Source organism: Equus przewalskii, chromosome 7 (assembly GCF_037783145.1).
Source record: "Equus przewalskii isolate Varuska chromosome 7, EquPr2, whole genome shotgun sequence".
NCBI classification, from domain to species: Eukaryota; Metazoa; Chordata; class Mammalia; order Perissodactyla; family Equidae; genus Equus; species Equus przewalskii.
In genome coordinates, this window is record NC_091837.1 from 68,612,744 (window position 1) to 68,640,524 (window position 27,781).

Genomic DNA, 27,781 nt, shown 5'->3' on the forward strand with positions numbered 1-27,781 from the left:
AATCTTTCTTTGTTTTCACGGGCAAAATGGAGAGGAGAACATAGAGCCAATCATATTGGCTTCTGAAGTCTCATGTTTGCCCTGAAAGTCCCATTTTACACCTGTTTTCCCTTATAATTATAATAATGCCCCACTTTTACTCTCCAAAGTGCCCTGTTCTGGGTGACATATCGTCTGCTCTCCTCCTTATGAGGGAGAGTAGACTCTGTGTTCCCCTGACTCCATCTACTCCCCAACCCTGCATTGCTCTTAACTTGTCAGAAATACAGTTAAAATGTCATCCCATTATCTGCTCAGTGAAAGTGCCATTTGAACTGGTGCTCATCGCAAGGGCAACCTTCCCCCAGCAAGACCCGTGAAAGCCCAGGCCAGCCACCAAGGGGGCTCTCGCCACATGCACATGGGGTGATGGGGTTCCTCGCTGCTTAACCGCCCTGCGCTGTACCACCAGTGAAGAGTGGATGAAAGGCGCTGCCTTTGCTGGGTCTGTGCCAAAGCAGCCCCCTCCCCTTGGCTAACTAGCATCTAGTCTTCCTATGCTGCAGGGGGCATCTGGGCCTGTCACAGAGAGACGGGGACCCATTCGCCACAGCTCCGGTGGGCCTGGCAGCCTCCCCGGAGAAGGACAGGCAAGCTAAGATGAGAGCTGGGGGTCCTGAGGTCTATCCACCTGGAGAAATATTGGGTTGCAGGGGGGCAGAGAGGCATCGGAAACAAGGAGAAACATCCCCCACAGAAGCGCGTACCAAACCAGGGGGCAGCCCCGGAGTTGGGAATTTTCAGATATGTTCATGTTCTTTTGGCTTGGCTGTTGGACTAGGTGAATGTGGCTGGTCCTCAGCCTCCTGCTGGTCCTCAGTCTTTCAGAGATGACCAAGAGGAGAAAAAGACCATTAATACTTCGGCAAAGGAATGGAGTATTTAGGAGAGCCCCCTGCACATCTTTGGAATCCTTCAAGGTCAGGATCCACAGCCTTCCTCAGTTGACTCACCTCCCCTGGGCTCATGCCATTCTCCATGTCCATCCTCCCTGTACAGACAGATGGCAGATGACAGGAGATTCACCGTGTCGCCTCAGAGGCCTGCTGTGGTCCCTCCCCCAGCATGTCATGGGGGAGTGGTGCTTCTGCCCGTACCATCGCCCACTTCCCACCTCCAACCAGGGCAGAGACCCTTCACTTTCTGACCCCAAAGGGAGTGTGCCCTGGGCTCTATACACAGCCCACACTCAACTGGCACTTGCCAATCACCCAACTGGGAGTGAGGCAATAGAGCCTGGGGTTGGCAGAGGCTCCCCTGGAAGAGGTGGCATTGGATTGGGCCACAAAGGACAGACAGGCTTCAAACCATGGACAGAAGCTGAAGAAGCTTTAAAGCTGGATTTTAAGCAGTCACTGCTTGGAAGATGAGTCTGAGGTGGGCACCCCTTAAACATCACCACGCAGGTCATCAGGGTGGCCACTTACACAAGCCTGCTGCTGTGAGAGGTGGGTGTGGGGAGCCGGCATGGGCATGCCCTCCCTCCTCAAGTGTGGTTTGGGAGATTCAGCCAACCTCCTGGCCTCAATCAGCAAGAGCCTGGGGGAGAGGCAGATAAGCAAGCTCTGAAGGACAAGCTCCAGCCACATGGCTGCAGACTTATTATTTTTCCCACACACTTGATTGACACATGGGGCCACAGAGAATGGCCTTCACTGGGCCCGCTGCTGATGCTGGGAAGAGGAGGGAAATGACAGGCCTGGGTCCTTTGGTGGCTCCTCCCTCAAGGATGTGAGCTGGGGGTGGAGAGGGCAGTGGGGCTCTCTCCCCATCCTATCTCCTGCCTCCTTCCAGCTTTCTGCTTTTCTCCTTCCGGGTCAGCACGGTCCAGGGAGGAAGCACTCAGTGAAGCTGTGGAGAAGCCCGTGGGCAGAGGCACACAAGCACACGTACCTTCTAGGGCTGGGGCGGAGGCAGAGTGTTGGGTGGGAATGAGTGTCCGTATCTCTTGAGAGGACGCGTGGCAGCACAAACGATAACTTTCTGTGAGCCATTCACGGTGTGAGACCCTTCCTGGGCCTCAGTTTCCAGTTCTCTGAAAAGCCGCCTCCATTCTCATCCTTGAATAGCGCCACCTTCCTCTTCCCGCGGTGAGCAGACAGTTAGTTTACTTCACGTTTTGTTTCTTACCATTTTCTACTCCTACATTGTGATTGGAGCAGCCCCACCGTGTCAAGGGCGGTAGACTTGAACCCTGATTAAAGAAAATCAGTAGATCCCCTCCAAGGACAGGACATGAATGTTTATTGAGCTTCCACTCCGTGCCAGGCCCGATGCCAACAGAAAACGCTCACATGGATTATCTTATTCCATCTTGACAACAGGTCTGGGAAGAGACCGTTATCATCCCCATTTCACCCAAGTTGACAAAATTTCTTAAATTTCTTAAAGTCTTTTTTTGTTGTTGTTGTTAAAGAGTTTATTTTTCCTTCTTCTCCCCAAAGCCCCCCAGTACATAGTTGTATATATATATTTTTAGTTGTGGGTCTTTCTAATTGTGGCATGTGGGATGCCACCTCAGCATGGCCTGACGAGCAGCGCCATGTCCACGCCCAGGATCCGAACTGGCGAAACCCTGGGCCACCAAGAGGAGTGCGTGAACTTAACCACTCAGCCATGGGGCTGGCCCCAAATTTCTTCAAGTCCTGCAGTGGTTCCCCACCACCTCTGGGGTGAAATCCAGACTCCTCCCCACCTCACCTTTCCAACACCACGCCACTCCCCGATGGGGCCGGTGCCCTGATGGACAGAGGGCTTCTCCCACACGCTCAGGCAGGGCCAGTGATACTTCTCCCTGCCCCATTCATTTAACTTCCACCTTTCCTCGAGCCGCCTCTCAAGTTTTGCTTCTCCCCAAAGAAGAGGCAGGACCAGGGGAGGTAAGTGAGGCACCCAGGGAGCCAAATTTAAGGAGGCCTCACTCCCAGCATTTGCAGCACCCTGAGAATGAGGCCTCCTTAAATTTTGCCCTTTGTGGCTCACTTGCGCCTGCGCCAGCCCAGCGCAAAGGACCCAGCCCTCCTTTGAAGTTCCTTCCCAGTGGGTCCTGTCAGTGGATGGTGTCCTGAGGGCAGATTTGATTCGTTGCACGAGTGTTCACCACTGCAGGGCAGAGAGAGCTTTTCCTCTGTCCTAAAATCAACAGGGTGCAGGGTTTCCCACCTCCAACCTTTGAACTTGCTCCCGCTCCGCACTCGTCAGCCCTCTGCTCCATCTGAGAACTCCAATTCATTTTCTAGAATCTATATTAAAATGATGGTTTATCTTTTCAGTGAAATATCATATTGCCATTAAAAATTATGTTTCCACATGGGTGAATTCTTCTATAACAAGAGTATAAGAAAAGGTGTTCTAACTATGAGTGAAAATCCAGAGGCCATAAAAAATTGATGAATTTGACTATATAAAAATTTAAAAATTATATAGCAAACACCATAAGTAAAATCAAAGGTAAATGACAAACTGGGAGAAAATATTTGCCGCATATATCATAGATAAAGGGTTAATATCACTGGTATAGTTTTAAAACTCTTAAAAATTAAGAGACAAAGAACAAAAATAAATAGAAAAGTGGGCAATAGAAAATTGGGCGAAAGAATGGATGGTTCACAAAAGGAATATAAAAATTATCCTTAAACATATGAAAAAATGCTCCACCTCACTCATAATAAGAGAAATGCAAATTAAAACTACACTGGGATTCTATTCATACTCATGAGATTGGCACAAATTCCAAAACTTGCCCACATCTTCTGTTGGCAAGGTTGTGAGGACACAGGTGGGAATACCAAGTGGCACAGCCCATAGAGGGGCATCTGGAAATAATCTAACAAAACTACAAACATGTTTACTCTTCAAACCAGGAATGCCATTCCTAGAAATTTACCCTGAAGATACACTTCCAAGCATATGAAGCACATATGCACACGTACTGCAGCATTATTTGCAATCATAAAGCATGGAAAAACACCTAGATGGTCATACATAGGAGAATGGTTGAATGGGATGTAGACATGTGGAGTACTACGCAGCTATGAAAAAGAATGAGGAAGATGTCTATGAACTGGTATGGAGGGTTTTCTAGGAGATATTATTGAATTCATAAAACAAAGTACAAAAAAAGCATATATAATATGCTATCTTTTGTGTAGAAAAGGGGAAAATTAAAAAACATATATAAAAATGTGCTTTTCTTTACAAAAAGCAATAGAAATATAAGCATAAAAATATATATTTTTTCACCTTTTTTTAACCTTTCCTTGTATCTACAAGGGAAGGATGGGGCAGAAGGAATATAGGAGAGAGTGACACAGCTCTTAGTACACCTTCTTGTATGGTTCTCACTTTTGAAAGTATGTTAATATTCTACCTGTTAAAAAAAATTAAATCAATAAGAATGGGAAGGAAAAAAATCCCTAGAACTGAAAGCAAATTGAAAAAAATGAACCTAACTGTATTTCAAATAAATACTATAGCCACACAGAAGGGAAAGAAAAGAAAGAAGGAAGGAAGAGTTGATCCAAGGTATTATGGCCACAGCAGGTGGTCCAGGGGAGTGGGGAATGTCTGTTGATTGTAGTGGGATGGGGGAGGCAGTTTTGACACTATTCTGGAAGTAATATAGAATTAAGCAAATGAGTGAATGTGTTGATGGTTTTGGGAGCCCGAGTTTTCACTGTGGAAGAAGGACATATAAATAAGGAATGGGGGAAGACAAGAAGCAACCCCACGGAGGAGGATTGGAATTGGAGCTATCAATGCGGACTCATGATTTCTAACATATGAATATGCAAGCATGTATGCATGTTTATGTGCATGTGTACATACGTGGATATGTGTGTATGAATATGTGTATATACATACATGTATTTCCTAGGTCTGTCCCCTGAGAGAGGCAACAAGGAAAGACACCCAGCAGCAATGAGCACACCCAGAGCCCAGATCTTGGTCTCTAATCCCACTGCCCACTGAAAGGAAGCAGGTCTCCTCAGAGACATGGCTAATTGCATGGCTAGTGGAGGGCAGGTACTAAGATGAGCCTGGAGCCTCTTGTTATGCCAGCAAGTAAGAAAGTGCTCCCAGACAGGGATGGTGGAGCATCAAAATATCATGGGAGTCGGCTTGTAGCGGCTCCTATGAGTCAAATCTGGGGCACTTTAAGCACTAGAATAATTGAGTACAGTGAGAATTAATAAACTCTTGGAAAAACAGAAATTCATCAGTCCATACAGATAATAGACAAATAAATACATTTTACTGCTCAGAATAGTCAATGTAGACTGCTCAGAGTATAAATACATTCTACTGCTACAGTAGAATGCCAAGGGCCAACTGGTAAACATGGAGATAATGATGGAAAGGCATCACTTTGCAACCATCCTGTTAATGATAGGATCAGGCGGGAGTCATCAATGCATATTACCCCTGGGGGGAAAAGGGTGAGGGGCATGGCGTACTTACATGATTTAAAGTGTCCCCCCAGAGATTGCTTACTAGTTATAAGGGAGAAAAAAGACAGTTACTACACAGTGCAGCAACTGGTGATAACTTGACTGGGAGATCAAAATTAACATCCCCAAAGAGGACCAGAGAGTGTCTCCAGATGGGACTGTCTGGAAGACCCCAAGGCTGCCTCGAAAGGATCCTGACCAAGAACGCAGAACCCTGATTTAACGGCAAGGAAACATGAGACAAACCCCGAATGAGGAACATTTTATTAAAAATAAGACGGGGCATTTGTATTCTTCAAAAGTGTCAAAGTGATAAAAGACAAAGAAAGGCTGTGAAAATGTTCCAGATTAAAGGAAGCCAAAGACCTGACAACTAAAGGCAACACCTAACCAGAGACAGACCTCGGCTGGAGGGGACACACTGTAAAACCTCACGAGGTTGACCGAGGGAATCGGAATACAATAGCACACTAGTCAATTAGATGAAAACGTGCATCAGTGTTACATTTACTAATCAGCCACATGATGACTATGCTGGAGAATACATAGAGAGCTAAAGTCTTCAGGGTCACACCCTCAAATGGTTCAGACAGAACGGTTGTGTGTGTGTGTGTGTGTGTGTGTAAATGACAGAGAGAGTGCAAATGATACTGGAAATGGGGTACAATTTTAACAACAGATGCGTCTAGGATACAAGGATATAAGGGTCTTTTTTGTATTACTTTTATTTTTGCGGTTTTTCTTTAATTTGAAATGATTTCCAAATAAAATAATTTTAAATGTATGTTCCAACATTGGATGATGTTCTCGTCTCTGCAGGTGCACTCTCCTCGGCCAGGGAACCCCCCGCAGGCGGCCAGGCCAGGGGGCAGTTCCGAAATCCAGCCGTCTGGGTTCAGTGTGGCCTGGAGCCTTTGACTTTCCTCTCTGTGTCTCTGCTTCTCCTCTGCAGGGCGATACCCACCCCATCGGCTGCCGGACAATTAAAACAGATTATGCTGGCAACTTCTTAGTTCAGGGGGGGCCCTAGAAAGGGCCGGATCAATGTGAGCTATCGCTTCACTGGCGTTATTTTTCATCAGCATAAACTCCAGCAGGGTGCAGGTTTGAGACCCATCTTCAGTTCCAAGAGCTACAGGTGGCCTCCAGCAGGACTGTGAATCCAGGACAAGCAAAGTGTCTCGGGGCCACAGCAGGCAGGCTGAACTCAGTGCCCTTTTGCTCCGGGCCCTGACCCATGCTTTTCCTCACCTACAAAGTCCTTTCCTTTCGGCTTGCACCTTCCTTGAAGGCCCACTCCTAGTGGCTCCCTTGGCACCTGGCTGGAGCTGCTCAGGTCCCTGCCTTCAGCTCCTTCCCCTGGTGACGGATCAGACGTGGCATTTCAGTATGGATTGGCTATGGCCCCGGCTCTCCTCTCCCAGGAGAACCCTTAGTGACAGTATTGTTCCGGTAAAAAGAACTCTGATCCCTGGAGAATAGGCCAGGGAGGGGACATCTTCCTTTGGGCTAGGAACTTCCTTGGAGCCCCTGAAATCGGCTTTCAGACCAGGCCTGCCCTGATGAGGACGCACGGCCTCCTCCTCTGCCCTCTGGCCCCCCAGTCTTTTGGGGAAGGGGCACTGTGCCGCTGTCTCTATTTGCCCCTCCAGGCCCACTCCCCACTCAGCTCTGGGCCCGGGAGGCTGACCCCCACAGAACACAGCAATGGGCTCCTTGCCCTCCGCCCTCCTTCCTGTTGGCCCAGCCAAGGGGACCCCGGAGGGAGACTGCAGGGAGGGAGAGAGGGAGGCTGGGAGGTTGGGTGGTTAATGCCTTGTCTCCTTGTCCTCAGGGGTGCCTCAGGTCACATCCCAGGTAGGGTGGCCCCCTCACTGTCTCCGCCTTCAGCACCCCCAGGGTTCGCAGCCTTGGGTACCGCCCTGGGTCCTCTGGGTTCCCTTCACCCTGCACTGGCCTTTGGACTCAACTCTCTTCAAATCACCCACTTTAAGTGTGCCACCTGTTTCCTCCGGGGCCCCTGCCTCATGCAGACACCTGCGCAGAGAGGCAATGCACCCCCCACCCCCAAGTGTGTTTGGTGTCTGTCCGTCCAGATGCCTGTCTTACCACGCTCAGTGAGGGGACCCACCGCAAAGCCATTCACGCAGCCAAACAAAAGCGGCAGCCGCCATTCAGGCCCCCTTCCGGGGCTCGCCGCTTCCTGTTCCAACTTTATTTCATCTTTTCATAAGTTACTGTTAACTGAGAAGCATTACAAGAAGGGAATTAAAAGAGAGAAAAGTTGGTGGAGAAATGCCTTTCTTTTTTGGTTTCAACCTTTTGTTATCAACCCTTCAGGAGCCCGATTCAACTAGAGAAACGTGTGGCAGAACACGTTCTTCAAAATTAGTTCCAAGAGACACTCGGGGCTCTTTATTATTCACTCTATTAAAATCAAAATATTAGCTAATGCCTCTCGCATTATCGGAGCGGGTCTGGCAACTTCTCTGATGCATTGTCCTACTTGAAAGTGGAAAAGAAGGCCTTTCATGCAGAGGCCTCTGTCGGGTCCCTCTGGTCTCCTGCACACACGGCGGCAGAGAAACCTTGACCTGCTGTGTCTGAGACATTGGCAAGCCCAGGACAAAGCTGTGGCCCGTGTGTCAGGGCCTGAGGGTGCAAGGCTGCCTCTTCTGCAGCCCCTCCCTGAGCTGGAGCTCCCCCCCTCCTCGAGGAGCCCAGGTGGCCTCTAGCGGAGGGGGAAGGCCCCTCCTGGTCCCGGGAGAGTGGTTTCCCATATCTAGAGCCAGAAGTGATCTGGAAGGAAGTGAAGGGGGCGATGACACAGGCACCCGGAGGCTTCAAAATCAAAAGTGCTTTGCATGTTTTCTTGGAAGCCTCCCGCCGCCTCCAGCTCTGGGAGGAACACCACAATGCAGATCACTCCTCAGTTCTCCCAGGAACAAGCAAATCTGGCTTTTGGCACTCTGACCCTAGAGTGGCCCAGAGGTGTCACGGTGGCATTTCTAACTGGGCCCCTAGGAAGACAGTGAGGTTCTTAGCTCAGAGGAGGCTCATGGTCCTTGAGGACCGTGGGTGGGACCAGAGCGTCCAGCCTGTAAGAGCTGGCTAACAGGCCCTGTGCCTGGTGGCTAAGGTCACAGAGTAGATGAAGCATGTCCCTCGAGGGGCCTTCCAGAGAGCTGGGGAGCAACTACACAAGGCCAATGTGTGGGCTGCAGGGAGGCAGAGACTCCCGGAGGCTGAGTGGATCAAGGAGGGCTTCCTGGAAGAGCTGGGCTTTGGCAGATGGGTAAGCACTGGAAAGGGGATAGGAGAGGGAAGGGCAAGGAGGAATGTGCCTGAAAAGCTCGGAGGGAGGAGGGCGGGGTGGGAGGGGGCAGGAAGTGGCAAGGCTGGAAGGACCTTGACTATGGTTGAGGATGTTTCTTCTTTCTTTCTTCCTTTTGTTTCCTTGAGTAATCTGAAACTTACTATTAATCTCCCCAGACCTATCTTGTTGATAAATGTTGATTTCCCCTGCACACCTGTTCATATTTCCGATGGAAATGTACTATAAAATCACTCCATTCAGCAGGTGATTACCATGGTAATCAGGCAGGCTCACCGACAGGCCAGCACTCCTTGAAAACAAGATTCTGGAGATACGGCTTTCATTTCGCTTGTGTCGTGCGCCTGAGGAGAGAGGAGTGAAGCTGGCGTGGGGCGGGGTGTGGGGGATGGTTCCTGTCTTTGGGGACGTCTTGGCAGGCAGCACAGCCCCGAGGGCCAGAGGGCTCTGCAGGAAGATGGGGAATGGACCAGATAGGAGTCAGATAAGTTGGGGGGGGTGGGGCAAGTCAGGAACCACCTCTATGACTCCTGGAACGTTACAAAGATGTTATTATTCTTATTGTTTCTCCCTATCACAAGATTATAGTTTAAGGTCTGCTGAAAGCCTCAGATGTTTGAACGGTATTATTTAGTTCTGATGAAGTCCGTTTTAAGTTTTCAAGAGCTCCAACCAGACTCTTTACCTTCCAATCCCAGCTCTGTCACTTACCAGCTGTGTAACCACGGGCAAGTTACTTAACCTCTCTGTTCCTTCTCACTCATAAAAGACAGATAATAAAAATTTCTAATGCATAGGATTGTTGTGAGGATTAAGAGAGTTAATACAAGTAAAATGGTTAGACCATGCCTGTCACAGAGTAAGCACTCAAAATGCCCTGGATTTAGCCAAGCTTCCTCTCTCAGTGGATGGCGTGTGCAACCAGCATCCGGGACTTTGCACAAATATTGCCTCACTTCCTTCTCCTGACACTCCCATGTCACTCTCTCTGAACAACGAGGAAACTGAGTCCTGAGAGCCCAAAACTGCCTGGTACAATCATGGGTCTGGCTGGAACCCAGACCCTCTGCCTCCCTGCCCACAGCTCTTTCAGTTTCCTTCCCAAAGATGGTTTGCTGGGGTCTGGCTGTCCTGTTTTCCACCTAAAACTAGGACCCGGTCTGCCTTCTTCAGTCCAGTCGCCCCCTTCCTCTGACTGCAGCCCTGGGAAGCTCGGCCTGGTGGGCACAGGATTCCACAACACTCACACCCTCAAAGTACATAAACACCTACGGCTTTCAGCCACTCCTGCAATGGCCCATACCTGTTAGATGTTGTCTAATTAAACACAACCACCATAATGAGAGCAGGAGTTGCATTTATTGCTTTTGCTGCTCCAGGCTCTACATACCTTCTCCTTTTAATATAATAATATTTGTCATTAATCGAATTATTTTATATTGCACCAGACATTGTATAATCCAAATCAGACCAAGAGCTGCGGCCTCTGCCTTCCAGAACCCACCCCCCAAGAGGCCGCTGACAGGCCATCATTCTGTGTCCTGCAAACTCCATGCAGTGATAAGGGGACTCCACCAATGTGAGGCTTTATCTGGTTGCAGGTTGAGGAAAGACACTATTTCAATCAAGATAATGATTCTATTTCTTGGACGGAAATGAGATTTTTTTTCATTGCCTCATGGGGGTGCCACCAAATTCAGTCTCAGGGTTGAACAGGTCATGTGCAAGTTAAAGGGTTTTCTTGTAACCTGAGAGAGAGCATAAACATGAAGGAGAACTGAAAGGAGGGAGCTCATCTGCAAGAGAAAAACATACGCGCCGGGCCTATGAGATTACAAGGTAAGTTCTCTTTGGACGTTTTAAGGCCTTAGACAAAACCTGCAAACCCAAAATTCAGAAGATAAGCATGCCGTGTGAGCCCAACAGCCCGGATCTGAAGCGAGTTAAAAGGCCTAGAAAGGCAAGAAGGACACCAAAGCTGTACAGAGTGGACTCTTAGCAATGAGAGGACCTCTGAAGACTTCTAACCCTGCCCATCACGTAGGGCAGCTTTCCTCTGACCTCGCTGGCAGCTGCCCCTTCAACAGGTCCTACAACACAGAGCTCACCACAAAGAGCCTGTTCCATCACTGACCAGCTCCTAGGTTGAGAAAGTACCTCTAAATTACAGTCAAGTTACTTCATAAATGGAAAACAGAGTGAGAATTCACGGGGCTGACACAGCAGTGGATCTCTACCCACTCTGGGAACCACACGCATTTCAGTACATCGCCAAACAAGAGCAAGTGACCCTAGATGCCAAATGCAGTGAGGCTGCAGTAATTTGAATTAAATTGTGAATTAAGTAAAATTTTAAACTATTTTAAACATTTGGGAATTTCAGGGGCTGTAATACAGCATCTCGAACTCTTTATATGTGGATTGCTTTAATGAGGAAATAATAATAATACGCAATTCTTATATCAATTGTTTATATCATGACTCTAAGGAGTTTGGAAATGTTTAAGGTTTGGGTGCATTTTGAACATTCCACTGAAAGCTGACTCAGGGAGCTACTCTCTCTTCAAAGAAAAGGCACATTTCAGCCCAACCTCTTCTGGAATAGTCCCAACTGCTGACTCTTGAGGACCAAGAAGGCAGTGTCTTACCGTACGGCATCAGACTCACCAAACTTTGAAATCCAACCCACCCCGTTGTGGACGTGTAGAGACTATCATTGGAAAGTAACCCAAAACCACAGCAATATTGGTTGTCACCAGGAGAGGGGCAAGGCTGCTGGCGACAGAGGTGGGAAGGAAATTTTTCACAGTACCCCTTTTGGCACTTTTGAACTTAGAGCCGTGGGACTATATTACTTATTGAGTAAAATTACATTTAAAAAAACACATCAGTGTTTGAGTCAAAATAGACTTTGACACAACTGATTTCTGTTTTAGTACCCATACTTTTCAAATGCAAGCTAACTACAATGTAAATTACTGCTGGGTCAAAGTGGAAACTACATTTGGCTGGTTTCACAACAGTGAATGCTCACAGGCACGGTCATAGGTGCAACCGATGCCCCACTCAGATCCCCTTTACCTGCTCAGGCACCTGCTCCCCAGCTGCATTCACCTGTGACCTTTTCCAGACCCTGCTCTTGGTCAAGATGACTCCTTGGGGGTTGCATCTGCAGCACCATTCTGGGTGCTGGTGGCCAGTGAGGGGACACATGTGGCCTGCCCCTTGCATCCAAGCCAGACACCACTGCAGTGCCATTCATGCAGATCAAGTCAAGGAGAAACTTGCCGTGGGACACCCTCACTCGGCTCCTCCTTTCCCCTCCTGCTACCCTCTCTCCCTGACAAGTTTTCCCTAAGAGCTTTCCTTAGATATATCACGTACACCTGAATCCTTGTCTCAGGCTCTGCTTCTAGGGAACCCAAGCTAAATCAGTCATGAATGGCTCCAAATGGAGTCCTCATGTGTCTTTCCAGAGGGTTGTTCCTGGTGGTAGAAGCAGGGCAGAACCATAATCACCTTCCTGCCCAGCCAATGACTACCAGGCTGACACTACACATCCCATGAAAGCCAGCACAACAAAACGCTGACCAACCAGCATGACAGCTCCCACAACCAGACCCCTGGGGGACCGCACAAATACTCTTCTTCCCCAGGATGAATGAGCAGGGGCAGGAGCAGACCCAGAAGGCCCTTTCCATAATCAGATATCCAGTTACATGCAGAGGGTAATCAGCATGAAAGTCAGCTCTACCACTTATTAGCTGAGTGAACTCGAACAAAATATTTAACTACTCCAAGCCTCGGTTTCCTCCTCTGCAAAAAGACAATACGTGACAGGGCCATTGTGAAGCTCACATGAGGCAACACTGCCAAGCATGCTGCAAATTCATAACACTACAGAAATGTTGGTTGTTGTTCTTGAGATTTAGAACCAGCTAGTTTCCCCTGCTTGCTTGGAACAAATAATTAATTAGCTTTTCTTAAATAAATACATCCCAGCTGCCCTTCATCCTGGACATGGTACCTAGAGTTCTCTGTGTGAGAAACAGCTCCGGGGGAAAAGCAGGTGGATGTTGGGAGCACTGTCATGGTGACTGTCCACCTGGAGCTTAGGGTGTATCCCCATCATTAATCTCACAGGCCTCGGGTGGTCCTCAGCTGTAGCTGCCTGGAGAAAGATGATCTTCTCTCTCTCTGAGATAAAGGGAGGACCCCCATTGTGAATTTCCTGTAATCTATCCACTGTGTGTACTGAGCTCAAATACAATTTCAAATTTCCTGAAAAATCCATGCGGCCATTTTCTTTCGATGAGTCCCAGACAAACTGGCAGAAACTTAATTTTATTTACCTAGATGAGGGGCACTTTATTCCATCCTGATTCTTTGTATATGGACCATTCATGAAGCCATTTTGAGCCCTTTACCACCTGGCCCTGCCCAACATCACCAGCATTTCCTCCCACACCGTGTCAGACTCATGTCTATGACGTCCTCCCTGTGGGCCGTTGGGTGTTCCTATCCTGGCACCTCTATCTACCCTGTTCCTTCTTCCCTGGAGCACCCTCCTTCCTCCATCAGCCCGGTTCCAGTCTCTCTTTCCCCAGGAAGTCTTCCCTAACTGCTCCCGCTCACCAGCATTTCTTTCTGTGCCATGCGAGCCAGAGCGGGACCGTATGCCCTTTCATCAAGTTCTTTAATGGCCTCATGTGCAGACATCTTCACCTCCCACACTGGACCAAAAGCTCCTCCAAAACAGAACCAAGGCCTGCTGCTTCTCCTATGTTTCTCAGAGCTTCCAGATAATGCAGGCAGCTGGCGATTAACAATGCTCTCAGGTTGAGTAATGGACTGGGCCGTACGACTGCTCCTAGTGGAACACACCGGTAAATGGCCTATATGAGGATTTACATTTCTAAATGGGGTCAACGGAGCAGCAGGAGTTGTACTGTTTGTGGTCCCAGGGCGAAAGAGGGCACATCTCCCTTCTCCCCAAAGGAGTTGGGCTCTCCCTGCCCACCAATCAACACCAAGGGAGTGATTCTCTCTGTGTGCAGGTGGGAGCTCTCTCCACTTAGACGGCAGAACCGGGGGTCAAACCATGCGCCTTCAACTGGAAGCCTTGCATTCCTGGGTCCAGCCCCACCCAGCCAGAGGCACCTTCCAGAAGAAGAACCGAAAGCAGATTCCATCACGGTCACGCTCCTTTCCTCAAACAGGGAAACCCGCCCACTTCCAAGGAACCCTGTCAAACTACAGACCTGAGAAAGCAAAATGCATACTCACAAGCAACGACGCCTTCTTCTTAAATTTCAGGCGAGCAGTTTCTCTGCAAACCTGCTCATTTCCTGCAAAGAAAAGAAAGGGATGGAGAAGCATATTAGCATCTGCTCTGGGTATCCTTCGGCAGTTTCCTGGCCGACCTCGGGCTTCTGCACCTTCTCTGCATCCTCCCTGCCAGCACACTCTCCCCTCCCAGGAACACCGCGTGCTAGTTGGGTGGGCGCCCCTGGCTCCTCACAGGATCCCACCACACTCCGGGCCCACGGGTTCTGCCCACGCAACCCCCCTCCCCCTCCCGGCGCCATGCCAGTCTCAGATTGACCACTGCCTCCAATTCCCTGAAGGCGCTCGGCTTCTTCCCACTCCAGAGTGAGGCCTGCTCTTCTGTAGCATGGGGTTGCCTAGCAACCCCGTGCTCCGGCTCGGAAGGCCCTCCTAAATTGGACCTCCCAGCACAGGGCATCTCCTTGTACAGCTGCCTGAATCTTAACAATCTGGTTCTGAATAATAACACAATGGTAATTGCATGCATGGGCCCCAAACTACATTTAAATAATGTTCAAGAGCTGACACGAACCAACAAAGGCCAGAAAATGCACGGCGGAGGTTGACTGTAGGGCCAGGCGGGATGTTTGGTGCGGCAGGGAGCTGACACCACAGACTTGAGTTAATGACAATGCCAACCTGAAATGTGAATCCTCCTGCCTTTCTGCCAGAGTATGTCACCACTTTAATGTGTTTTAAGTGAGTTTGGGATCTGCAGAGGCAATTAATGTCCAGAGGTAGTGATGCTTCAAGACAGGATGCCCTTTATCTTCTTTTTGTGGGGGAGGAAAGAAGGCGGAGGATGCAGGACAAGGAGGGAGAACAGCACGTGAGTGATTTCCCCTGGCTTTTACAATCGTGGCTAAATACATTTTAGAAGGTGGGAGAAGGAACTTACCCAGCCAGAGCACAAAGCACTTGCTACCTCAGTGAGGGACAAATTCAACGTGACTGATGTGTTTCAGGATAAGAAGTGAAGGCAAAGAGGCCTTGACACCGGCGAACGTGCAGACCGAAGCGGCTTAGCGGCGTGGGGAAAGGCCGCACGCAGCCCGGCCCAGCCTTCAATCTGTGTCCCGGGCAGAGGGTAATGAAGAGCTCTGCTCAAAGCGGGAGAGTCCTAACACGTGGGAAACGGCGAGCCAGCCGTTCAGCCTCGTGGAGTGACAGCAGCCAGGGCCAGCCGACCAGCTCTGATAATTTGAAAGCCCAAAGCACTTTGGGTAAAAGTTCAAAATCCTCTGGCAAGGGACTTAGATATTTGCACACCCATGTTTATAGCAGCATTATTCATAATAGGCAAGAGATGAAGCAACCCAAGTATCCATGGGTGGAGGACTGAATAAACAAAGTGTGGTATACACATACAATGGAATATTATTCAACCTTGAAAAGGAAGGAAATTCTGACACGTGCTACAACATGGATGAACCTTGAGGACATTGTGCTAAGGGAAATGAGCCAGTCACAAAAAGACAAATCCTGTATGATTCCACTTATATAGATACCCAGAGCAGTCAAATTCCTAGAGACAGAAGGTAGAATGGTGCTTACCAGGGGCTGGGGGGAGGGAGTGGAGGGTCAGTGTTTAATGGGGACAGAGTTTCAGTTTGGGAAGGTGAAAAAGTTCTAGAGATGGATGGCAGCAATGATTGCCTAACAATGTGAATATACTTAATGTCACTAAACTGTACACTTAAAAATGGTTAACATTGTAAATTTTACGTTGGGTACATTTTGCCGCAATTAGGAAAAAATCCCCCTGCAACAATAGCAAGGCATACACAGCGTTTCTCTGCAAGACTTTTGTCCATAGTCATCTTGGAAACCAAAGTGGCCTGTGTCATTCACAAGCTCAGATAAGGAGACTGTCACCAGGACTCGAGGACAAACTGGACAGTGTGACTCTGGCCCAGGGAAACCCATGGCCTGTAAGCACAGTGCTCATGCAGCATAGTCTGAGCACTGAGAAACAGGATTCCCTTGTGCCCACCTCCTGAAGTCCAGACACCACCACTTGCAGAATGTGGCTGCCTTCCACCCAACCAGACCCACCCAACGAGCCCCCTGCCGGCTTCCTCCCCCAGGTACGTGGGCTCCGGTGACACTCTCATTCTTACCTTTTGCTTACTATGTGCTCCCTGTGCCCTCTGGCTGAGCTAATCTTACGCTTTCTAGTGGCCTTAGATCAAGTTCCGCCTCCTCCAGCAAGCCCTCCAGACACCCCGCACTTCTGCGTCCTCTGAAGGTCACAGCCCGCAATCCAACTTGCTTAGGTACCATGTTATGTTCCTAAGCGAAAAGTTTTGCCTCTCTCAATAAATCCCTGCAGGACCCCTGGACAGGGACAGCCGTGAACAGTTTTTGTCTGCCACAGGTCCCGGCTCAGGGCTGAGCACACCGTGGGCCGCTCCCTCCAGACTCTCTGAGGGATGGTGGGCCTTGCCTCCTTTCTCAGGGAATCTGACCACACTCCCCTGCCTGGGGTACAAAGCACGTCTGCTGGCTACGGAGCCCTAGAGCTAAATATTCCAGGCAGGTGTGCAGTTCCCTCCAGTCATTTAGATGTGTAACTCAATGTGTGCGATCAACAATTGAGCATTTACAGATTTTATTAATTTGGAAAGGTCATTAGAGCTAACAGCTTCTCCTAGTGAGAGTGAATAAATAGCACAGATAATTTTTTTCAGTGTCCTGATTTTTTTCTTGAAATGTGCTGTAAGCCTCAAAAAATAGTGTTACAAGTAAAAAAGGGGGGAAAAAGAAATCCAGGCTTATGAGATAGGAGGAGCCTGACAGGAGCTCTGGATGAGCCTCTTCCCCTCTCTGAGCCTCAATCTTCTCATCTGCAAAATGAGAGAGCGATCGCTCAGGCCTCTTCCAATTTAAAGAAAAAATGAAATTGTGATTCGAGGTGAGAATGTGAAGTCTGCAGCTTTCCAAGCTAACACTTCTTCCTCCATCCCCACCCGTCCTACCAGATGTTGGGTACCACTTCACTTCTGGGGAGAAAAGATGTGAGTTCGTGACCCCTCGGCCAGAAAAAGGTCCTTACTGATTTCAGGTGCCTCCCCAGACCCTGACCTGGGGGCTCTCAAACTCAACAATCTTCCTGCCTTGCTCTCTTTAGGTCATTAAGGAGCACTCCAGACTAATGACTTGTTTTCTCGAGTCTCCAGGAACGGCTGGAAATGGGCCAAAGAGCATCACCCAGGCTCCGTCTCCCCAGCCCTTGGCTCCGTGACCAGCTGGCGCTGTCTGTCAAGGGCCAGGCCTCCTGGGGGCAGATGCTCATGCTTCTCCCAGAGGTGAGAAGGAAGCAGAGTTCAAGGATCGGAGGGACTCCGGCTCCAGCCTGCTGTCTGGGGAGAAACACTTGGCCCTGGACCAGACTGTGCAGTCCACCATTCCTCTCTTTCTTTATCTTTGCCCCCTTTTCTCTCTGCCCCGAGTGTAGACAGACACTGGGAAGGTGGGAGGCCTGATCTGTCTGCAACTGTGTGGCCACACACACCCATGCCCCCACCTCTGGATCGCTCGTGGCTTTCAGTAGCAATAAGAAGATTAAGTGTGAATCAGAACTGTATGAATAACAACATTAAAACTAATACTAACACTAATATTAATTAATATTAGCAAACATTTGTGTAAGGCTTTATGATTAAAAATGTGTTTTCCCACGTAACTGTCAGGCAGGTGGGCTAGATGCAACCCATTTATTGAGTGAGCATCTGCTATATCCAAGGGTCTCGGCTACCCGCTGGGGATGGAGACATGGAAGGGTGTGTTTCCTGCCTGCAAACTCCCTCCAGGGAGGTTTAGAGGGAGGGAGAAAGAGGCACAGAGAAGTTGAGCTACTTTCTCAGAGTCATCCAGCTAGCAAGTGCTAGCGGTGCTCAAACCAGGTCCTCAACTCAGAGCCCTTTTCCAACTGTTCCTGCATCGCCTGTGAATTTACTATGAAATTTAGCCTGTGCGACATCATCCAGAAGGGACCAGAGGATGGCCTGGTTTGGGGACAGTGGGAGTTTATGCCGAGAAGCAAACAATGCCTGAGGGTGTCAGGCCATGTTTGCTCCTGAACACCTCGGAGGGGCAGGCCCCAGGCTGGCTCAGGTCAGAGCCTTCTGCAGACATGGCCTTGGCCCCTCCTGGCCTTCTTGCTCATCGATAAAGAGCCCTCCCTGCATCAGCAGCCTTTGCAGAGCGGCTGCCTTGAGTTGATCCAAATTCATGCATTTGTTTTTTTCAACCTGCACTCACCTTTCTCTTCTAGGAACTGCCACAGCGCTTATAGTCAGCAGGTGACACAAAATTGGTATTGTTCTTCTCAGGGTCTCTTTTGGCTTCTTGAAAAATAAAATGTCCATGCTTGGAGGAGCACTATGAATCCCTCACTTTACAGCCCAGGGCACACGAGCCCAGAGAGGGCAAAGGACTCGCCGCAAGTCACGTCAAAGACAAGACCAGGGCCAGAACCCAGGTGCCCAGGCTCACAGCCTGGGGCCTGCCCTCGCCCACTCTATGGGGGCCAGAGGGTAGGTTCAGCCTGTGCCCTGCTCACTTTCAGCCCCCAAAGCAGCCCCTCAGCAGGGACGCGTGCCTGGGATGGGGGCTTCTTGATATTGGATGGTGGCCAGCACAAATACCACTGCCACCACCCCGCAGAGGTACCCTCAGGGGACAGTGGGGTCACCATCTCTGCGACAGGGCCCTGCAGCTCCAGGACGCTGTAATGATGGTTTAGAGCCAGACTGGCCCTGCCATTGACCAGCTGTTAGACCTTGGGCAAGTGAGTTAACCTCTCTCTGCTTCTGATTTTCACCAGCAAAATGGGCAGTACAATGGCCCCTCTCTCCTACCTCACAGGGCTGGAGTCAGGATTCAATGAGGAAATGGAGGAACACTTGGCACGGAGCCTGGTATCTGCATGTTCTCAGACAAGAGCAGCCAGGCTGGCTTTTCCCTGGGAGGACAGCTCCATGAAGGGGGGACTCACTGCTAAGTCCCTGGTGCTTAGTACCCATAAATGAGAGTTGATTGCACTCCTGTGGAAAGTTCTGCTGGGGCTAGCGGCAGCCCAGCACCCTGGGGAGAAGAGGCCTGGTGTGGTGAGCTGTCCCTGCCGGCAGGGGCCTCAGGATGGTCAGCCCAGCGTCTGTGGTGACAGGGGGGCAGTGGCTGCTCTTCCCAGGATCCTTCAGAGGCTGCGTTGGGCGGGTCGCAGTTAGCTCTTCCTCTGATATGAAAATCAGCCACCCTGGGAATGTAAAATGGCACGGCCCCTTTGGAAGACGGTCGGCAGTTCCTTACAAATGTCGAAGATACTCTTACCGTATCTTCCAGCAATCACACTCCTAGGTATTTACCCAAAGGATCTGAAAACTTATGTGCACACAAAACCCTGTACACTGGGGTTTACAGCAGCTTTGTTCATCATCGCCAAAACTTGGAAGCAACCCAGATGTCCTTCAGCAGGCGAATGGATAAATAAACTGTGATCCATCCACACAATGGAATATTACTCAGCGTTAAAAAGAAATGAGCTCTCAAGCTATGAAAAGACATGGAGGAACCTCAAATGCATATTACTAAGTGAAAGGAGCCAGTCTGAAAAGCCTACATACTGTGTGATTCCAACTAGATGACATTCTGGAAAAGGCAAAGGAGAGAAGAGGGGAGGGATAGACAGTGGACCACGGAGGATTTTTAGGGCAGTGAAACTCTTCTGTATGACACTGTAATGGTGGATAGGTGTCACTACGCCTTTGCCAAAATGTATAAAACTACAACACAGAGTGAACTCGAATGTAAACTACGGACTTTAGTTAATCATGATGCATTGCTGTTAGTTCATCTGTTCTAACACATGTACCACACTAATGCAAAATGCCGCATGATGGGGGAAGCTCGGTGGGGAGCAGAGGGGGGAGTATACGGGAATTTCCTGTGCTTTCTGCTCAACTTTTCTGTAAACCTAAAACTGCTCTAGAAAATAGTCTATTAATTAAAAAAAAAAAAATCAACCACCCCAAAACACAACACGTGGGGCCAATCAGTACACTGAGCCCCCACTGGACATCCAGGCCCCACGCTGGGGACTGGAGGAGGGGCGGGAGATGGGTGCGATCCTTTCAACTTGACATACAACCATAGCTGACCAAAATGTTAGAGACAGGGTAGGAAAGCCAAGTGGCAGGGCCAGCAGGATCCCCAGCTGGTGACACAAACAGAACCATGCACCCCAGCAAGTAGGACACCTCTGGCTACTGGGCAGTGACTCAGCCTTAATTTATCCTTCCCACCACATGCCCTGTGCCACACTCACCTCCCCACCTTCCAGCAGGGGTGGGAGTGGGTGGGGGGTGTCTAAAAGAGATTCAGTCCCCAACCCACAAACCAGATCCTGCACAGTCTTTTCTTGTTCCCTCCACCCTCCCAGATACAGTAGGTACTCAATAAACACACATTGAATTATAGTGATTATTTGTATGCCTCTTGCCCTCCCCATTAAAGGAAAGAATCTGATTGTAAGCCTCCCTAACACCCCAACAAAGTACCTGCTGAACGGAATGAACAGCAGAATTCAGACAGAAGTAACACGCCATGGGGGAGGAACTTGCATTGGTCACCGGGCCACTGTCCACAGCCCTGAGAGCATATCTCAGAGGGGCCTCTCCCAGGTGCACCCAGCACATGCTGCTCTGCTTGGCCCTGCGCCCCCTCCCAGCCCCTGCTCTGTCTGGGAAGAGCTGAGAGGCTGGCGTCCACTGAAACGGGGTGGCAAGTGTGTGGCATCTTCGCCGTCAAGCAGCCTGCAGGAACAGTGGGAAGGCCAAGTAGAATGGAGGCCCATGGCCCAGGGAGCCGACATGGGAGCGCCTCGGGGAAACCCAGGGAGTGTTTATGGAGAGTGAATGGGGTCCAGCCCATCCCACCTAACCCGGCAGGGCACTGGCCAGTTCAGTCTGGCCTGGTTCTGAGAGAGAGGAGGAGAGCGTGCGTCTGGGTGTCGCTGGAAAGCAGCGTCTTCTAAGACAACCGAATCCTCCTTCAGTCATTGCCTTGGGGGTGATGGCCCCTTAGAAGTCTGACTTTCTGTATCCTTGGCCTAGAATCTTAAAATAGCCCTGAGAAGGAGGGAGGGCTGAGCTGGGAGCCAAAGCCAACAGTGGGGCCGGGGCCAGAGGAGGGGGTGGGGAGAAGAGCCTGTCCGAGGAACAAAGGCCTAATCTCCCTGGTCAGGCTGCCCAGCCCAGGCCCGGCTGCTCAGTCACGCACATTTCATTTTTTCTGGCCTCAGGGAAGTGTTCCGGGGGTTGAGCAAATCTGAGCAAGGCTGCCGGAGGGATTGGCCTGGAGCAGCTGAGAGGGAGGGCTATGGCCGCCCAAACCGGCCCCCTGGGCCCCCAGCGGCCCCCACCCGAACCACCGGGGATAGGAACAGGGAGAGGACCTGCTGAGGGGGGTCCTTCCCGCTGCTCTCTGGCTGGTGAAGCAGGGATGGTTAATTCTCAGTCAGAACATGGGTGGGTGCAGGGGGATGACAAAGAATATTCAGTGCTATAATATTGAAGAACAGTGCACATGTGGAAAAAGGAAAAGGTTTCTATAACCCAAGGAAAAGAAATGAAGCCCAAGTCTTCACGTCCGCTGGGCGCATGGAGAAGGTATCTCAGGGCAGCAGAACTCCCCTGCAGAGAAGGGGCGAGGTGGGGGCATCTCCCGGGTTTAAGGGATGGTTGTCTGGGCCTGATTTCATTGGCTGACGGTGTTTGGGGAGGTGCATGTGTGGAATCTGCCTGGTGGTACCCATAGCCCTGCCTGCCTGGTTCTGCTGCCGAGTGGGGCTGGAATTTTGAGGCTGGCAGTGTCGGGAGGGGAAACCCGAGGGCAGTGGGAGCCAGGCTTGTCAGTCCATAGGGACCAACATTAGGCTGGTAATGGTGGCATTCAGAGCAAAACGGGGAGGCAGGCCTGCTGTGTCCTCAGTGACCACAGGCTCCCCCTTGCTGCCTTCTCCTGCCTCTGTGGGTCTTGCCCCTTTTTGTATTTCCTGGTGCCCTCAGTCCTATGACTCACACTCCTCTATCTCCACCTGATTTCCAGAATGTTCTATCTCCACCTGGTGTCCAGTGTGACAGGAATGCTTAATGCCAGCCTTTCTTTCGCTCAGAGAAATGGCATTTCCAGCCCTGTCTCGGGCGGAAGGAAAAATTGATCCCCTGCAAAAGGGATTTATTTTAGTTTTTATTTTTGAGCTGCGCACTGCATCACCGTGATGACTAATTTGCAAGTGAAATACACAGGCAGTGTGGATGGTGTAACGGATGTTTGGAGAGGGGACAGGTGACCCCTACAGCAGAAGGGGAGCCCCTGGGCAATGGCTGCCTCCGAAGTTGTCCCCTCCAGCTCCTGCGCAGTCTCTCCTGGGACGGGATCACTTCCATACAATATGGAGCATTGGTAGGGAGGCCATACATTTTATTGTTCAAACAGGGACACTTTTGAGAGTGAAACAGGACACTATTAATAGTTACCCAGGGACAGCAGGCATACGGTGGCTGTCCCAAGCCAATAAGTATGTGTCACTCCAACAGTGTCACCCAACCTTTGGAGCTTGGGATAACCACCCCGTTTCCCTTCTCAGGAGGAGGCATCAGCAATGATCCTGAGAGAGGGCCTGGAGGAAACACTACAGGCATCCGTTGGAAAAATAAGAACCCTCCTGTCTTGCCCTGCCCACCCCCAGGACTCTCCTGCTCAGATCCCCCCTCCTGCAAGAAGACTTCCAGGATTGCCCATCGCCCTCAGCATTTTGAGTCTAATGTGTCTGAGTTCCTCATGCACGGGGCCATCTCCTCCACCATCTCATCAGCTCTGGAGGGCAGGGACCATCATGTGTCATTCATTCTGGACCCTCGTATCCCTACTCTTCCTCCCCCAACCCCACCCAGTGCCTTGCTTACAGGAAGATTCTGACTTAAAGTTTTTGGAAAGAACTGAGCTGAGCTGGATTCCTGCAATTTCCTCGTTAGTCCTAGGGACCCAGGGACAGGACTCAGTGTCCTGTAGCCCTTCAGGAGTTCACTGGTTCTCCCACATCAGCTTATAAGCCATCTTCAGGGCAAGTACTCCTGAATTTCTATGTCCATTGCAAGGGCATTAATGGCGGAATTTGTGCAATCATGCAGGGTGGTGATGGTTGGGTGGAAGTGGTGGAATAAAATCCAGAAAGGGGCTCAAGAAGAACTCCACTTTCATAGCCGGGGGAGACATGGCTTGGCCAGTGAACCTGGATGAGAAGCTCCACTCACCACCTAAAATTCCCCATATCTTGGAAAGATGAGAAGGCAGTCAAGACTAAGTGCAGGAAGGTGGTACATGCGGTAAGCTCAGGGAGTAATCAGGGAGGGCCTCCTGGAGGCAGCAGACAGTAAGTAGAGGCTTGAAGGAGGGGGAGGCTATGGAAAGTAAGGGCAAAGGGCAGTCTAGAAAGGGGAGACTGAGCGAAGATGCAGAGGTAGGAATGGGCCCAGCATAATCAGGGCAGTGAGTTACCAGGTCTGGCTGGAGCAAACGGTGGGTGCAATGTGGAGCAGGAGATGCAGCCATGAGGGCAGATAAAGAACTCCACATGCCAGCCACCCCAGGGCTTGACTCTTCAGCTGTTGTGGAATCACGCTGCTCCCCATTGTCGAGGGGACAGGACAAAGAGAGAGGAGGCTGGACTGCTGCTTCTCGCTCAGTCCCCAGGGAAGCATCTGGGAAGGAGCAGAGGGTCCGGCCCAGGCTGAAGCCATCCCCACTTTCTTCCTGCTTCCCCTTGGCTCCTCCCAGTTCTGCCAGTGCTGGGGAGCCAGGCCACCTAAGCATGTGTGGCCCAAAGATGTGCTCTTGCCCTGCATACCAGCCTCTGATTGAGAGGGTGGGAGAGTTTCCAGGAGCCGAAGCCCACGGTGAGCATGCGATGGAGAAGTTCTCTTAGCTGAGATGATTGGTCTGCTAATGGAGACATTTTAACATCTTAACATATGCTTGTACATTCATTCGCCAAACTGTGGATGGAAAGCCAAGGCCTTTTCTTTAACTTCCTATCTCCTGGATGGAACTGTTCCTATTGTCTTTCCTGCATAAATCACACTCATATGACACTGCCTACAATTTCCAATTACAGTTTCTTTTTTTCTTAAGTGGAATGAGAAATTAAATATACTTGCAAAACAGTCTGAGTGCAAAAGTCTCCCTCGATTTTTCTGATATTTCCTCAACCTTTCATAATTGTTTCATCCACGTCTAACTCAACAGCATTTAAAAAAAAATGACTAGTCTTTTTTGAGCCTTTCCAAAGCTTCAACTTAGTTTTCATTGAAACAATGTTTTTCCCTTTTTTTTTTTGCAATGGTATTTAATTGGTTTGTATAATACTTAATTAAATTGCATAATTACAATGGCAAGTTCCTCTGGCATAAACAGGTTTGGGAACGAAGCCAGCTGCCTCTAGGAAAGCATTCGGCTCAGCTGGTGGGAGCAGACGTGGTGGACGTTTTGGACAGCTGCCTTCCTGCCCCGAGTGTGCCTCCAGCTGTGGGCATCAGTCAGAGGGAACAGAGAGAGCTGGGGAGTTTGGCAAGACAGCTGATAGCGGCGTAGAGAGCGTCTACTTCTCCTCTTATCAGGACCCAGGTTAAGGTTAATTCTCCAGGGACTAAGGACCTGATGCTGCCCTGCCCCCATCTGGGTCCTCACCTGGCCCTGCTTCCTCCCTGCTCCGCCCCCGTGCTGAGTGGACCCCACCCCTCCGGATGCTTTTCCCTTCTTCCCCTCCCACACTCAAGGCTTCCTCCCGCTGCAGCTGTCTAGGAAGGATTTGGCAAAACTAACGCTACAGCTTAGAGACAGGCCATAGCCAAACGTACCACCCTCCCAGAGGTCATGGGAATTTCTTACACAGAGAAGACTTTCTAATGATGTCATTAAGGCATCTGCAGGAGGTCGGCTGGGGAGAGATTTGCAGTCAGGGGATCGTCTAGGAGTTGTCCCTCAATCGCACCATCATCTCCCTGAGGCTGAAATTTTTGATCACGTGGAACTGGGTCACAGTTGTGTACAGGTCCCCTGAGAAGATGGGCTGTGGGTGCACCTCTGTCTTTCATTCTTCATGTCCTCAAACCCTTGTGTGGCATGGGACGCCATCCCTCCCCAACCCCCACCCCGTGCCTTTAACCTCTCTTATCAAAGTCATTTTCTCTATATCCAGTCTTCCTTATCTCCCGGGTCACACAGAGGAAAAGTCAACATTTAACCTAAATGCCATCAAACCCACCAACCAATCAATCAATCGCAAGCATTAACAGGCACCTACAACTCAGAAGAAGGAAAATACTCTCCAGAGGAACACATTTGTAGTGGACATTTGGTATTTTGAGCCACTCACCATTCTTTCTCCCTTCCTGTTGGTAAGAGAACCCCCAATTCTTCCCACATTACCACCTGCCCCCCCATAGCCAGTGTGTTTCAGGGGTGGGTCATGGTTGGCTTAAGCCGATCAGCTCAGCTCAGCTTCCTCGCCACAGTGATTGAACCACGTTCTATTATTTAAGACACAAGGAGATGTTTGCTGGGGACTGCTGGGGGAGAAGCTCCATCCTTGGAGATGTGGATGGTGCATGTAAGGCCTAGAGCTGCTGCAGCCATTTTGTTACCATAAAAGACTTCAGAGGGCAGCACTGAGCTGGGGAAAAATGGGCTGGAGACCTCATCTAATGACTCCTGAAGACACCCTGCTTCTGAACTTTTCATCTACCTAAGCCAATAAACTCCCTTTAGTGTTTTTTAATTGATTAACTTTTAAAAATCAAACAAATACGTATACAGTAGTCCCCCCTTATCCCCAGGAGAGACGTATCAAGACCTCCCATTGGATGCCCAAAACCTCAGATAGTACTGAGCCCTATATACACTGTTTTTTCCTGTACATATGTACCCACAATAGATTAGTTTATACATTAGGCACAGTAAGAGATGAGCAACAATAACTAATAATAAAATAGAACAATTATAACAATATACTGTAGGGGCCGGCCCGGTGGCACAGCGGTTAAGTCCACATGTTCCACTTCTCAGCGGCCCAGGGTTTGCCGGTTCAGATCTCGGGTGCGGACATGGCACTGCTTGGCAAAAGCCATGCTGTGGTAGGCGTCCCATATATAAAGTAGAGGAAGATGGGCACGGATGTTAGCTCAGGGCCAGTCTTCCTCAGCAAAAAGAGGAGGATTGGCAGTAGTTAGCTCAGGGCTAATCTTCCTCAAAACAAACAAACTAAAAAAACCAACAATATACTGTAATAAAAGTTACCATGGATCTTAGCAAGCTCAGCATATGATTTTTTTCTTTCCTTATTAAATCAAGACCTTTCACCTTTTCACTTAAAGGTAGCACTTTACGGCTTCTCTTTGGTGTATCCGAATTGCCTGCATTACGAGTCTTGTGCTTTGGGGCCAATATTAAGTAAAATGAGGTACTTATCTTTTAAATTTAACTTATAAAATTACGTACTTGAACACAAGAACCATGATACCATCACAGTCGATCTGATAACCGAGACGGCTGCTAAGCGACTGACGGGTGGGTAGCGCAGACAGCGTGGATGCTCTGGACAAAGGATGGCTCGTGTTCCAGGGAGATGGAGCAGGACAGCCTGAGATGTCATCACACTACTCAACATGCCTGCAGTCTAAAACTTACGAATTGTTTACTTCTAGAATTTTCCATTTAATATTTTTGGACTATGGTTGCCCTCAGGTAACAAACTACACTACTGTATGTGGCTTGAAAAATCAAAAGTAATAAAAACCCAATAATGTAAAGTAGTAGTCCCTGGTCCAGCCCTCCCCACACTGAATCTCATTTCCACAGAAAACCACTCTCAATTGTTTTAGCTATTTCTTATGTTCTTTACCTCCCATATTTCTAAATAGTATGTTGTATCAGTCAGCCAGGGCTGCCATAACAAAACACTATAGACCCGGTGGCTTAAACCACACACATTTATTTCTTACAGTCCTGGAGACTAAGAAGTCCAAGATTAAGGTGCCAGCCAATTTGATTTCTGGAGAGAGCCTGCTTCCTGGCTTGCAGACAACCACCTTCTCGCCGTGTCCTCGCATGGTGGAGAGAGAGCGAGCTCCCTGGAGTCTCTTCTTAGAAGGATGCTAATCTTCTCGGATCAGGGTTCCACCCTTAGGACCACGCACTGGGGGGATCAGGGCTTCAACACAGGAATTTAGGAGAGATGATTCATTTCACAACATATGCTATATACTGCCATTTCCAGATTTTCCATTTTCAGGTATTATCTGTTAGTGCCACATAATGGAAGATAAGATTTTGTCTCATGTCTGCAACCCCACCTTCTCTAAACACACATTTCTGTTCTCTGTATCTTCCCAATAGAGTGAAGCCACCATTTTGGTTCAATCGTCAATGTTCACCATATTGTGACTATGCAGTTATCGCTCATGGATGAGCCACATGGTAATATTCCCTTTCTTGCCTAACTTGTTATTTTGTCTAGTGTTAAAATGGCCTTAAATGTGCTGCACACTTATTTACACACACACTGGCTGCC

General features: G+C 49.5%; 1 protein-coding gene across 10 annotated transcripts in view; it reads right to left on the minus strand.

Moving 5' to 3' along the window:
• The window catches only part of ZBTB7C (zinc finger and BTB domain containing 7C), a 348,164-nt gene that overhangs the window by 129,913 nt on the left and 190,470 nt on the right, over positions 1-27,781 (minus strand). For all 10 annotated transcript variants that reach the window (XM_070630134.1, XM_070630131.1, XM_070630133.1 and 7 more), the window contains one exon: positions 14,110-14,171. Coding sequence is in view for 4 of the 10 variants with exons in the window: in XM_070630128.1 (XP_070486229.1) it covers positions 14,110-14,171 (62 nt within the window). In the remaining 6 variants the exon portion in view is untranslated. The remainder of the gene's footprint in view (positions 1-14,109; positions 14,172-27,781) is intronic.